This window comes from Cynocephalus volans, chromosome 4 (assembly GCF_027409185.1).
Source record: "Cynocephalus volans isolate mCynVol1 chromosome 4, mCynVol1.pri, whole genome shotgun sequence".
Taxonomy (NCBI): Eukaryota; Metazoa; Chordata; class Mammalia; order Dermoptera; family Cynocephalidae; genus Cynocephalus; species Cynocephalus volans.
The window spans coordinates 117,332,647-117,345,606 of NC_084463.1; the positions used below are offsets into that span (position 1 = coordinate 117,332,647).

Sequence of the window (12,960 nt, forward strand, 5' to 3'; positions counted from 1 at the left end):
TGAGCTGCTCTTTCCATCCAGAGTGCCAAAGGTCCCTGCCTTCGAGAAGCTGACCACAGGAAGTAGGCCACCATGCCCAGAGCTAACTGTCTGACTAGGCAATCTAAGAAGTGATACTGCAGGTGGACAAAGGTTGAGGGAGCAAAAAGGACAGGGTGGGCAACCAGGGAAAGCTTCACAGAGGAGGTGGCACCAGGCTGGACTTTGAAGGATGAGTAAGAGTCCAACAGAGAAGGAGGGACATGAGGAGAGCCATGTTGTGACCTTAAGAGGTCTGGTGGGACTGGGGTCCAGATGAAGAGGCAGTGTGGGCTGTGCACCGAATAGCATCGTCCTCTCACTCTTTGCTAAAAGAACCACAGGTTTGCTCCAGCAGCAATGTGTCCAGCCCCAAGGAATGGATGGTGCAATTCCATACTCTTCTGCCGGTGGCTGGTCTAAGGGTGACCATGTGACCCAATTCTGGCCAATGAGATGCAAAGGAAAGTCTGCAGAGGATGATCTCCCTTATAAGGGAGAGGCATGTTGGGAGTGCGCCCTCTTTGCCCTTGCTAAGTGATACCCGGAGCTGGGCAGCCACCCTGTGACCATGGGGAGGATATGGCTGACACACAGAGGACAGTGTAGAAAAATAGAAGAGGCTGGGTTCCTGAAGACATTAGGGAGCCACCAAACCAACCAGAAAGGGCAACCTCCACATTTCTTGTTCAATGAGACTGTAATGTTGATACTTTTTAAAGCCTTGGTTAGTGGATATTCTCAGAAAATGGACTTCAAACTAATACAGGAAAGAGAGACAAGGCCAGAGAGCAACCAGTCACCAGCAGGAACACTGGAAACAGCCGACATCCTGTCCAGGGGGCTTCAAAACTCTTGCCTCTGTATTCCTTGAAATAATTTTCACTCTATACCCTCTCATGCATTTTAAGTGGACACCTAAAATGTTTTAGCATATGTTTGAATAAATTAATTTTTTGGCAATAGGAGGTAAAATGTTAACATTTATAAGATGAAATAAGATGAGGGTTAATCATAATTGGAATAAATATTGATGGCATGACTTATAATAGGTTTTAGCTGCTTTGCTGAATAATATACTTAATTAGGTAAAATTTTACATACAGGTTTTATTCAGTGTATGGTGGCCTGGGAAAACATCCTGGTTATATACATATTTTGAAAAATCTTCCTCACTAACCTATTCTGCTTTGTTTGTTCTGAATTCAGAGCATCACACAGAGAAATACTCCAAGGAAGAAAGGAAGACTTACGGGCGTAAGATGCCCTAATTAGTCAATATATGAGTCCTACCCTAAACCAAACTTGAGTTTGAAGACCACTGTCTTAACCAGCCCCATTCCCACTTGCCCCCTAAACTTCCAGACAGGTCTGAAAACCCAGGCTGGGGTGGACTGTGGGTGCCACAGGGCAGGCTCTGTGACTTTTCCTCCTGTCTGCCTTCTTCCAATGTCCCCCCCCCCCATGCTTGTCTGCCCAGGGGCGTGGGCCCACAAAAACCGGATGACAAGTGCCCAGCTAAGGAGTTGACCTGCGCCCTGGGGAGGATATGGCTGTTTGCACTGAGCTGGAGAGGCTGTGGCACAGGTGCAGCCACACACAGGAGGGGCTGCTGAGAGCCAACAGGAAGGAGTCCCTGGACTGATTCATTCCAGTTTCCCATGTTTTTGGAATACACCATCTGCCCAGGGCTCTGCCACTCTGGGCTCTGCACCCTCTCTGTGCTCTAATGTCATACTCCATGGTCCGTGATGCAGACCAGCCAGGGACTATGATGCTCATTTCACAGGTAGAGAAAGCAAGGCCCAGAAAGGCTGGATGACTTACCCAAATTCCCATAGCTGCTATGTAACAGAAATGCTAGCTGAAGACCCAGGTCTACCTTCTCCTCGGGCAGGGTGTTTTCCTCTGACACCCCTGCTAATTATAACTTGGTGAGTATTTCTGGTTTGAGGGCTCACAAGGTATCCCTCTCCTCTGTAGCATTTGTGTTACTTTGGAATGGGTGTTGGGGATGGGGTTGGGAGGCAGACTTGTCACCTGCTAGTTAAGTAGCAGTATGCCCTCTGGTCTTCTTGCTGGTCTGGGGACATTGATAATCAGGAGGAGCTGCTGCCCAAGGCAAGCAGTTATCACAGAGATCACTGCTGAAGCCAGATGTAAGAATGGTTGTGGGGGGATAGGGGGAGGATGAGGGATCCCATCACCCTGCTATCCAGCTGCAGAAGCCAGGCAGGGCTGGCAGGAGGGGAGTCTGGGAATAGTCTGATTCCAGCTCAGAGGGGCTAGACCTTAGATACTTAAGCCAAATGTCCCTTGCTTCCACCCCCATCCCCCCCAGGCAGTCACTGAGCCTTGCTGAGTCTTCCTTAGTGAGATGGCCGCTCTACCTCCTCTCCTGTCCCCTACTGCTGACACACCATTTTCAGCTTCAGTTATCTCTCATCTACTGCAGTCACCTCCTAAATGCTGTTTCTACCTCCAACCTCTCCCTGCCTGCAATCTGTTCTGGACACACCCTCAAGTTCTCACCTAAAAGTGCTACACTGACAGCTCTCTTCTGTTCCAAACTACTGACCAAATCCAAACCAAACATGCAGTCTGGGGTTTGAGGCCCTCCCTGAGATGTCCCCAATCCGGTCTCCAAGCCTCAGCCTCCATCATTCCCCACCCCTACCTGCCCTCCTTCCTGTTGCCTTAGTGCTTCCTCCTGTCCCAGAACAGAGTAAAGAGGTGCTGGGTTTATTTATAGTGGCTCAGGGAATGCAGGTGAGCTGGAGTCTCCCTGGGCCTTTCAGGAAGCACCCTGGAGCAGATCCACTCTCCTGAATCTCTGACTGTCACTCACCCATCAGACAGAATGCCCTCTGCGATCTCACACACCAGGACAAAGAGCAGCATGAAGGTCAAGATCCAGCGCAGGTTGTGCCCAGGGAAATGGAGCCATGTGCTGTGGTGGATGTGCACCTTGGAGCTTTGACTGCCCCATCCTGCAGGGAGAGACAGTAAGAGGTGGGAAGCCTGGTCCACCTACAGAAGGATGCGTGGGCCCCAGGTGCATGGGCTTGGGCACTGGGTCTACAGTGTAGGTGAGGAGAGCACATATTTTTATACCTGTGCATGGGAGGCGCCAAGGCTGGTACCTACGAACTAAACGTCCAAGCACGAAGCCTGGACTCACGTGGTCCTACGTGAGCACCCATTTTATATGCTGAGCTCCTGTGTGACGAGTCATCAGATACATAGACCATTTGGTTGAGAACAGAAGTGCAAATCCCGTTCTTTAAATTTTTGATACGCATATGAGCATGTATTGCGTATGCTCCCTTCCCATTTCTAATTGTCTTGGTTAGTAACTAGCAACACCGCCTCTGCAGCACTCTCCTCTTTTTAATTGTCTCACGACAATCTTTCCTTTCTTCCCCAAAGCTGTATATAAATTTTAAGATTTGCTTTTTAAAAAATTAAGGTGAATGAACACGTTTTGGGGAGGCAGAGGACACTATGAGTTGACAGATCTGACTTGCTTGGGAGACTCAAGGTCTTGGTAGGTGATGAGGAGGCCCGAGTGAAAAGGGGCGCACGAGTGTTGGGACAGGGGCGCCCAACTTTGCAGACCACTTTCAAGTGGGGGAGCTGGGGTCTGCCGGGTTCGCTCCATCCGCGAGTCGAAAGTGCTCCGCACAGAACCGGGGAAGTTGCGCTCCGCGGATTCCCGCCCCGGTGAGGTCGCGGGGGAAGGGAATCCAAGTCTCTAGCTCTCGCCTCTCCTTGCCCAGAACGCGCGCGGCGCAGGACGGTCAGAAGCTACTGACCGCTGCCCGGCTCAGCCCTGGGGAAGCGCAGGGGTTCGCGGGGCCTCCCTCCCGACCCCCGAAACACGAGCTGCCCTCCTGCCTGGCCCAGCTGCAGTTGACAGGAAGGGTGCCTTGGGGGAGGGGTGACTCGATCCCTTCGCTGCGCCACTGAGGGTGCTGCCAGAACCCCCGGACCTTCTCAGCGCGTGCAGAGGCAAAACTCGGGGATCCTTGGGCCAGGAATGTCCGCTGTGTTTGGTGCGGGCTCGGGGGCACCCCGGGAGCGAAGGGACGAGCGTGAGTGCGGGGGCCGGCGGGTGGAACACAGAGCAGGGGCCCTGGGGAGAGAGGTGAGCGGCGGTGGCGCGGCCGGAAGGGGACGCCGAGCGGTGCGGCGGCGCAGCGCCTCCTGCTCCTCCTGCTCCTCCTTCCCCGCCTCATCTCCCGTCCCCCGCGGCTCGGGCGCGCGCTCACCGATGAAGAGGATGGGGAAGGTGATGAAGAGCAGGAAGACATGCGGCACCACGTTGAGCGCGTCCACGAAGCAGCCGTTGTTGAGGACGCCCTGGTCCACCCGATAGGCGGCCGAGTGGTTCTCGCTGCCGCAGAAGGCCAGGGGCATGGCGGCGCGGGCTCCGGCTCCGGCTGGCTCCGCTCGCCTCCCGCGCCTCTGTCCCTCGCGGCTCGGCCGCCCGGCCCGGCCGTCAGGCCCCCGCCCCCCCGGCCGGCGGGCCCCGCCCCGCCAGCGCTCCGTCTCCCGCACCCGCCCTGCTCCACTACCTGCGGGGCCCGGGGCGCTGCCCGGAGCCCGACCAGCCGGGCCGCGCCCGGGCCGGCGCTCCAGAGGTGGCAGCCCGCGCGCCCAGGTGTGTGCGGGGGTCGCTTCGTGAGTGCCCGGCTGCGCGCGTGCGCCGGGGGAGAGGGGACAGCAGGACGAGTGGGTGGGCCCGAGTCTGGGTCTCAGGCTGGCCTTCGTCGCGGAGGAGGGGAGGAGGCCCAGCGTGGGCGGCTTCGGGGTCGCCAGTGTGAACTCAGCTGGGCATGGCGCAGATGGATGTAGTGTGAGTGGAGGGTCCCAGTGTGGGCAGAGGGGCGCAAGGCCACCTCATGTGAATGACAAAAGCGGTGGAGAACGTTAACTTGGGGGGCGTTTGGAAGTTTTCCAAAGTGGTCCCAGGCGCGGGGAGCTAATAGGTACTGTACATCTTCTCCATCGCTTTCACACACCGGGGTCTCCCAACACTGCGGCTAATTACAGGTTACAATCTCTAACAGTTTTTTGGTGAAGAAACCGATGTTTCGGGAGGTTATGTGACTGACCCAAGGTCTCACTGCCAGCAAGTGGGGAAGTGTAGCTTGAACCCAGCTCCTCAGATCCCCCATCCCACCCTCAACTTCTTTACATGCCTCTAATACATTACAGCCAGTGGCAGGCCAGTGGGGAGAGTCGGGGCCAGTCCCAGGCTGAAAAAGAGGCACGTTAGGAGTGTGTCTGCCAGAGGGATGAGAAAAACAGTGAGGAGGGACTGAAATTCTTAACCTGACCTGGGATATACTTAATGGGTAAGGACATGGTGAAATTGTAAAGACAATGTTATATCTTCCTATACTTTCTGGAGAGATTCTCAGGGGACTATGGCCCCCCAAAAGCTTATATCATATATAGAAAGAAGAGAAAATGGGATTTTTTAGGTTAGATTTCGGAAGAACTTCCTGACTTAGGTGTATGGAGTATAAACGCACATGTCCTAAGGGAGGGTCAGGGGAATACCCAGGGAAGACCCCTCCATCCCTTTTCCCCACAAGCTTCTCTGAGCCTGTGCTGAGACTGCTGTGAGGCCCCTGAGCCTTTTCAGCATTTTGTCAGGCAAAGCTCCACTCTGCCCAGGCCCTGGGAGAGGGGGTGGGGTGGGGCAGGCTCTGGGGCAGAGAGCAGGTGGCCTGGGGAGGGCTGGGGCTCAGGGCCCGAACACCTCAGACTGTCTCAGACTAACAGAAAATCTCTCTGAAGTCGAAAGATGTTTTCTGCAGCATCAGTGAAAATAGTAAAAACTTGGTGGCAGTAAATGTCCAGCAACAGGGACAGAAGTTAATTAACCTGGAAAAATGCCGCCACTGGAATGGTGATAGCTGAGTCCATGTAGCCACATGGACAAAGCTAATGAAATAATGTCAGATGAAAAGCAGGAAGTGAAATTGTGTGTTTTCTATGATTATAGTCATTTTAAATATGTATGTTTGAATGAAAGCCTGTAGGAGAAGCTCAGACTTGGAAATGGGTTAGGGAGGTGCTCGGTATTTATTAGCCACTGTTGCCATGGTTGTTCTTATCACTCCTTTTCTTTATAAATGAGGTATCTGAGGTTCAGAGAGACGAGAGGACATGCCCATAGTCACCCAGCAATATTTTTTCTTTTAGTTTTTTTTTGTTGTTGTTCCAAGTTTTTAACAATACTTTCTGCAATGTTATTTTGCTTTTGTAGTTATAATTTCAGTTTTTCACACTTTCAGCAATGCTATCTTTCTTTTTAGTAGTAATAATATATTTACTTTTAAAGAACGGGTTTCCCATTCCTAGCTCTACCACTACCAGTTGTGTGATTTTGGATAAGTCACCATTCTGCACTTGTTTCCTCATTTCTAAAGAGAAAAGGTAGTAATATGGACACCAGAAAACTAAAATGAGATCATGGGTATGAACTGAATGTGCTTTGTAAGCTGAGGAGATGGTCCAAGCTACTTCATCCCCTGGATGACCACACATGGCAGCCCTTTGGTCAACGATCTCTCCTGTGCCACACAGTGCCTGGCACAACCCACACACTTGCCTTTTCTGGGCCATTTAAAATAAACAAAAAGTCCAGTCCCACCCAAGCTGGAACCAGCATAAAGGACTATTAAGGTAGCATCACCTGGGACAAGGAGAGTGTTAGGTCTGGAGTCCTGGGAACCTGTGCTTGCCATCTCTAGCGCAAACTTACAGTGTGACTGTGGGCAAATTCCACCCTTTCCTGCACCTAGCTCTACAGTCGGGATATGCACCACACTGTCCACCATGTGGGCGCAACAGTTACTTTGACAAGTGAGGAGTCAGGTGCATAAGGAGGCATGAAAGGACTTCCTCTGTAGCATGGGATTTAATCTGGGAATCAACCCAAATGCTCATGAGTAGGGAGCTGGTTAAAACAAACGAACAAAAGAACATGGTATTGTCCATAATGTGGGATACTGTGGGGCAAGTAGGGTTATGCATACTGACATGGAAAGCAGATATGGAGCAGCGTGTGTTCCATGGAATCATTCATGTCTGTAACAGAGCTACACAGGCCTCTAAGGGAGGTGCTGGGTTTCTGGGGCTTCCCCACCTCCAGAGATGACCTTCTGCTTCTCTTATAGGGGGCTAGACAGTTGCTCTGGACTAAACGCTTACTCTGAGCAAGGGTAACCCCTTTTTTGAATTCTCAGTGATCCTCCCAGTAAAACGGAAAACCGAGGCTGGATTTCAGGTACTGGATTCTCCCTCTCACAGGCCTACGGTGTGGGTGTGACTCAGGCAGGGTTGGGAGCTTCAAGGTAGTCCCTTCCAGCTCTGATGTTGTTCAGGCCTTAGTGCCCTGTCTCTATCTGGCTGAGTGTGCCAGTGACCATGGTAGAGGGGGTCATCATGATGATAATGGTGACATAGTGGAGTGGGGTGATATTTCAAGAAATGAACCCTCTCAATAAGCCCATTGGGGGTTATTAATCAATAGTGGGTTGGTTAAAAACAAATAAACAAAAATTGCAGTATTATCCATGCTATGGAATACTGCACAACAAGTTCAGAGAAAAAAGCAGAGCTGTATGCACTGACTTGGAAAGATGTCTTCTCCCCCCCCCCCACTTTCAGGCAGATGGCTACGAAGCTGTGTCCTGGTGGAAAGCAGGTCACTGGTGTTTCAAAACCTACGTCCACAGGCAAACTTAGAAGACTGCAGAATAAGTAAGAGAGGATTGAGGTATAAACAAAAAGTCTGGCTGGAACCTGGAAGGGAGAAGTGATTTCCCTTGCGATTTCACTTCCATCCTGCCCTGCGTCGGGAGGAGGGAAGAAGAGAGAAGTTCTGGAGAGAGGGAGCCTGCACCCATCCTCCGTGCCAGCCTGTGGTAGGGGTGGCAGGGGGACAGCCACCCAGGAAGGGCAAGGCTGTGTTTAGATTATGTCAGAAAATTTATACAAGGACTGTTTTAAAGAAAAGTTCCCTTGCCACCAGACGGACAGAGGCAGGGGACCCTCAGCCGTACTTGCACGGGAGGGTGATGCAGGAACGGGATGGACCCTCCCCACTCTCTGGGTACCACATAACTGGGAGGTGCGGAAGGACCTCCAAGAAGGCCCCAAATTAACGTTTTCTGCCAGTCTGGTGGGATGGGGGCTTAATACAGAAATCGGATAAAGTTCTTGCCCACTTAGGGTTTTGTCCAAGATCATCCTCACTGTAATAACATAACCCAGAAGAGCGATTCCCATGCATGGCCTGGTGGCTGTCCACCCTGGAGGCCCCTTAAGGTTAAACTCAGCCTCTTTCATTGCATCCTCTAAAAGATCCAGCTCTCAGTCCACTGATTAAAAAATGAAGGCTTTATTGAAATCTTTACAGGGAGATGGAAAGATGTAATTTACACATCTCATAGCAGAAACGTAGTGAAATCTCCCATCTCTCCTCTACCCCCAATGGTCTTCTCCCTTGTGAGTTATCTCATATCTCCACTTCCTTTCTTCCACACAGCCTCTTTTTAAAAACATGCCTGTCATTCCCCAGAGCAGGTCAGCATTTGCCTTCAGCTCATGTGCCCACTTAGAGTTTCTCAAACACACCTCGCTCTTCCCAAGCTGCTGACCATCCCCAACCCTGCTCTCTTCCTGGATGGATTATCGAGGGGATGGGGGGAAAAGGTTTTCTCTCTTTTGTTTCACCAACATTTGTTGAGAGCTTAGTGTATGCCAACCACTCTATGTGTTTTGAATCTCACAGTGACCCTGCCTGGTAGTTACAACTATGAGGAGAATTGGGGCTCAGAGAGGTTAAGCCCCTTTCTCCAGGTTGCACACCTGGCGATTGGTAGAGAAAGGATCCAAATCCACCTAGGTCTGCTTCAAAGCCTGTGCTGTTATCTGCTTCCCCAAAGGGTCCTGGAGGTACTGAGGATTTTTCTGCCTCTGAGACTTTGGCTCCTCAGGAGGGAGTGCAGTCCCCAAAGAACAGAGCTTTGGGGAAACCTGCACACCTGTGCCTTTTGCCTTTTCTCTGTGTTAGAATCCAAGGAAAGGCCTAGTCCTGTCACTGGCATCAGTCAGGAGGCCAAATGGGAGCATTTGACTGTGAGGGGGCCCTGCTGACTGAGGCCTCACCCTGTGGGTGAAGGAGGCCACAAATGACCCCACAGTGATTTGTTTTGGAGGCAGCTGCCATTAGTGACAGAGGGAATGATGCACATCAGCTACACAGGGAAAGCTCATGATCTGGCTCAGCTCTGGGTGATCCCATAAAGTGCACTGGCTAGACACCCTCCCTGCCCAAACCCACACTGCAGCAGAATCTCTCTGGCACAGCCTGGCCCTGATGGGTGCCTCTGGCAGGCATCGCATGGCCTCAGCTGTCCGGGCCTGTAGGGCCCTGCCAGAGCTGGGGATGAGGCCAGGTGAGGTGCTGCACAGCTCGATCACCTGCTTTCCCTGCACCTTCCTGCCCTTCCCTCAGAGGGACCTCAGCTCATGTCCGCTGAGCAGAGCCTGCCTGGACCCAAACTCTGTGCTCAGGAAGTTCAGGTCCTGGCTCCACCCCTAACTAGCAGTGTGACCTTGAGCAAGTCAATCTCTCTGAGCTTCAGCTGTAAAATAGGAATAATTCCCCCTTCATGGATCATGCTTATGAGAAAGCCTGGCACATGGTAGTTAGAGGTCAAGAGTTTCCACTTTCAGATCAGCTGAGGACTTCCTGCCTGAAATCCCAAGACACTCACTGATTTTTTTTTTATAATTGATTGAGTTTCTATCTAGTGCCAAGTCCTTTATTGCATTATCTGGCTTGATCACCATCCCTCTTTAAGGCAGGTGGTATGATTTTCATTACACAGGTGAGAATAAGGCAGGAAAACTCAGTTGCCCAAGGTCACCTGGCAAAGTAAGTGGCAGAATCTAGGTTTCTACTCGGGGCATCCTTTTGACCCCAGGCACGGGCTGGGGTAGGGGTAGGGTAAATGAGGAAGCAAAAAGGGGAGTGGGAGCTATCCATTTGGAAGGGGGTGTGATGTGGTGGGTGGGGGGTACTTGTCTGCAGAACAAGCCCCCTGTTCTTATTTAGACTTGGCTGGTTGACTCTATGCCTATACATAATGTATATAGCTGACTTCCTTGTTGCAATGGACTGAACATTTATGTATCCCCAAAATCCTAACCAATACCCTCACCTAACAAAGTATTTTCTAAGTATTCTTAGAAAAGAGGCCCCAGAGAGATCCCTCACCCCTTCCTTCATGTGTGGTTACAGTGAGATGATGGCCATCCATGGGGAAGCAGGCCCTCACCAGACACGAAATTTGCCAGCGCCTCAATCTTAGACCTCTAAGCCTCCAGAACTGTGAAAAATAAATTTCTGTTGTTTATACACCACCCAGTTTATGGCATTTTTGTTAGAGCAGCTGGAATGGACTAAGACACTGTCCACTGGTGAAAACATGGTGTATACAGGGTGGTAAGTGTGGGCACACCTGTGACTGTGATCCCATGGGGGACGAGCAAGGCAGACCCTTCTTTCTGGTGCTTGGTCAAAGGAAGGCCTCTCCACTCAGGCAAGCAGACACCTGAGAGGGAGGGAGAAAAGGTGGGAGAGAGACACTGAGACAGACTTACAGACGCTACCTAATGTTTACCTGCTCTGAGGAAACATTGCTGAAGTGCCCTCCTCATGATCCATGTAGAGCCAAAATCTATTTTTAGCTAAAATGTGTACATTAAAAATTCAAGGGGCTGGCCGGTTAGCTTAGCCGGTTAGAGTGTGGTGTTATAATATGAAGGTCAAGGGTTTGGGTCCTCGTACTGGCCAGCTGCCAAAAAAAAATTTTTTTTCAAATTGGTGAATATAATCAATTTTAAGTTTTATTTGGTAGCCATGTGTCCTTGAGTAGATTATTATTTAATGACGTGGGTGCCCTGGAGCTTAGGCAGAGGACAGAGCCCAGAGAAGCTTTGTTAAGAAGAGCAAGGCCAGTGGTTTGAAGAGAATAATCACCTTTTCCACTGGAGCTGGAGAAATCATACCAAATTCCTCTGCTGTTCCAGAGACCAGCCCCTTTGTGGAACAGGGTGGGAAAAGAGGGTGTTGAGGTGTTATTTGGTCCCCTCTTTGGGGGATCCAGTGGGTGCTTCGATCTGTAACTGAGGTAATCACTAACAGGCATTTATTAAGCACCTGCTGTGTGTCAGCTGGGTGTCTCTGTGACTGCAAAGTGAGTATTATTGTGTTCTTACGAAACTGAGGCCCAGAGAGGCTAAGGGACTTGCCCTAGCTCCAGCAGCCCAGTAAGATGCAGAGGCTAGATTGGAATCCAAGTTCAGATGGATTGGGAACCTGTGTGCTTTTTGGTACCAGTGGTTCTCAAAGTGTGGTCCTCCAGACTAGCAGCATCACCTGGGAATTCGTTAGAAATGCAAATTCTTAGGCCAGCCCCAGACCTATTAAATCTGAAACTCAAGGAGGTGGAGTCCACATATCTGTTTTATAGGTCCTCCAGGTGGTTCTGATATATGCTAAAATTTGAGAACCACGGCTAGGTACCACGTTGTCTCCTGATAAAGAATAAAAGCTGTTCCCTGCCCTCAGGGGCTTACATTCTGGCTGGGAAAACAAGATAAACATACATCAACAACAACCACAAAAGTTTGACTGGGTTTGCAGAGGTAGCCGCTGGGAGCTTTAGGAGAAAATGTGGCCTTGAGGGTTGGCCCAGTCTGTGCAGGTGAAGAAGGGGAAGGGAATGCCAGCATGTAAGGAAGGCTGGGATAGGATTTTCCAGATGCAGTGAGTGAACTAATGAGTCCTGCTGGGATGAGGTACACTGAGGGGAGTCATGGGAAATAAGGTGTGGAGGGGAGGGCTGGATTGCTAGTGCTCTGCAATTGCCAGCTAAGGAGTTCCCCACATAGATTCCGCCCCTGCAGGCGGCCACCATTCATTTGACAATTCATGTTTAGGAAGCACCTGGTATGTGTGCCCAGCACCCAGCAATGGAAGCTAAAAACAGGGCTTCCCAGAGGCTGTGCTGTTCCCTCTGCAGGAACAGCCCCCCCATGCCCCCTGCCAGATGATATCCTGCTTCTCAGCTTTCAACACTGGGCTCAATGTCACTTCTTAGTGAAGCCTTCCCTGACCCTCTCCCAAAGTGGCAGATTTCGAGGTCCCTCCCCTGGGTGCCCCAGCACTGTGTCCAGTCCCTGTCACTGCCTTTACCACTCAGAATTATATTGACTCATTTACGGGTCTGTCTGCTGCACTGGGCCAGGAGCGGACTGAGGACTGAGACTGAGTTTTCTGTAGCTTTGGCTCTGGCACAGAGTTAAATAATCTCAACAAACATTTGTTAAATGGATGAATGAATGAGTGGAAGAATGAATGAATGACTCAGTCAGTAACAGTGTTTACCCATGGACATAACAGCTGTGTGCTTAGCTAAGTGAAAAATTGATGTCTATAAATTGGATTCTACTTTTTCATTGACTTACATCGTTACAGATACATTTTCTTTGTCTGTTTTTGACAGACCATTCTTTATTCATTTATTGACATATATTTATTTGAGCAACTACTCTGTGTTAGGCACGCTACAAATTGTTAGAGACAGCAGTGAAAGCAGGACCTGCAACTAAGGAGCTCACTGTTAGATTTTTGGGAGTTCCTAACACCTTGCTATTAAGGTTTTTGCTAGTTTTAATCATCACCCTTTTATCAGAGTGGATTTAACCTTCTTTTGGGTTAGAGACACTTTTGAAAATCTGATAAAAAGCTTTGGACTTCTCCAAATGCTGGGATTTATAAACCATCCCTGAATCCATCCGTGACTCTGAGTTAAGAATTGCGGGCCTGAGGTGGCTGCTGGGTGGGTGGCT

The 12,960-nt window shown here is 50.5% G+C and overlaps 1 protein-coding gene across 1 annotated transcript in view; it reads right to left on the reverse strand.

Annotated features, from left to right (window-relative positions):
- ABCC8 (ATP binding cassette subfamily C member 8) overlaps window positions 1-4,511 on the reverse strand; it is a 73,639-nt gene extending 69,128 nt beyond the window's left edge. Inside the window, exons 1-2 of the mRNA XM_063093500.1 lie at window positions 4,290-4,511; window positions 2,867-3,008 (exon numbers count right to left, since the gene is read on the reverse strand). Of these exons, the coding sequence (XP_062949570.1) occupies window positions 2,867-3,008; window positions 4,290-4,437 (290 nt within the window). The 5' untranslated portion in view covers window positions 4,438-4,511. The remainder of the gene's footprint in view (window positions 1-2,866; window positions 3,009-4,289) is intronic.
- Window positions 4,512-12,960: the final 8,449 nt, after the last annotated feature.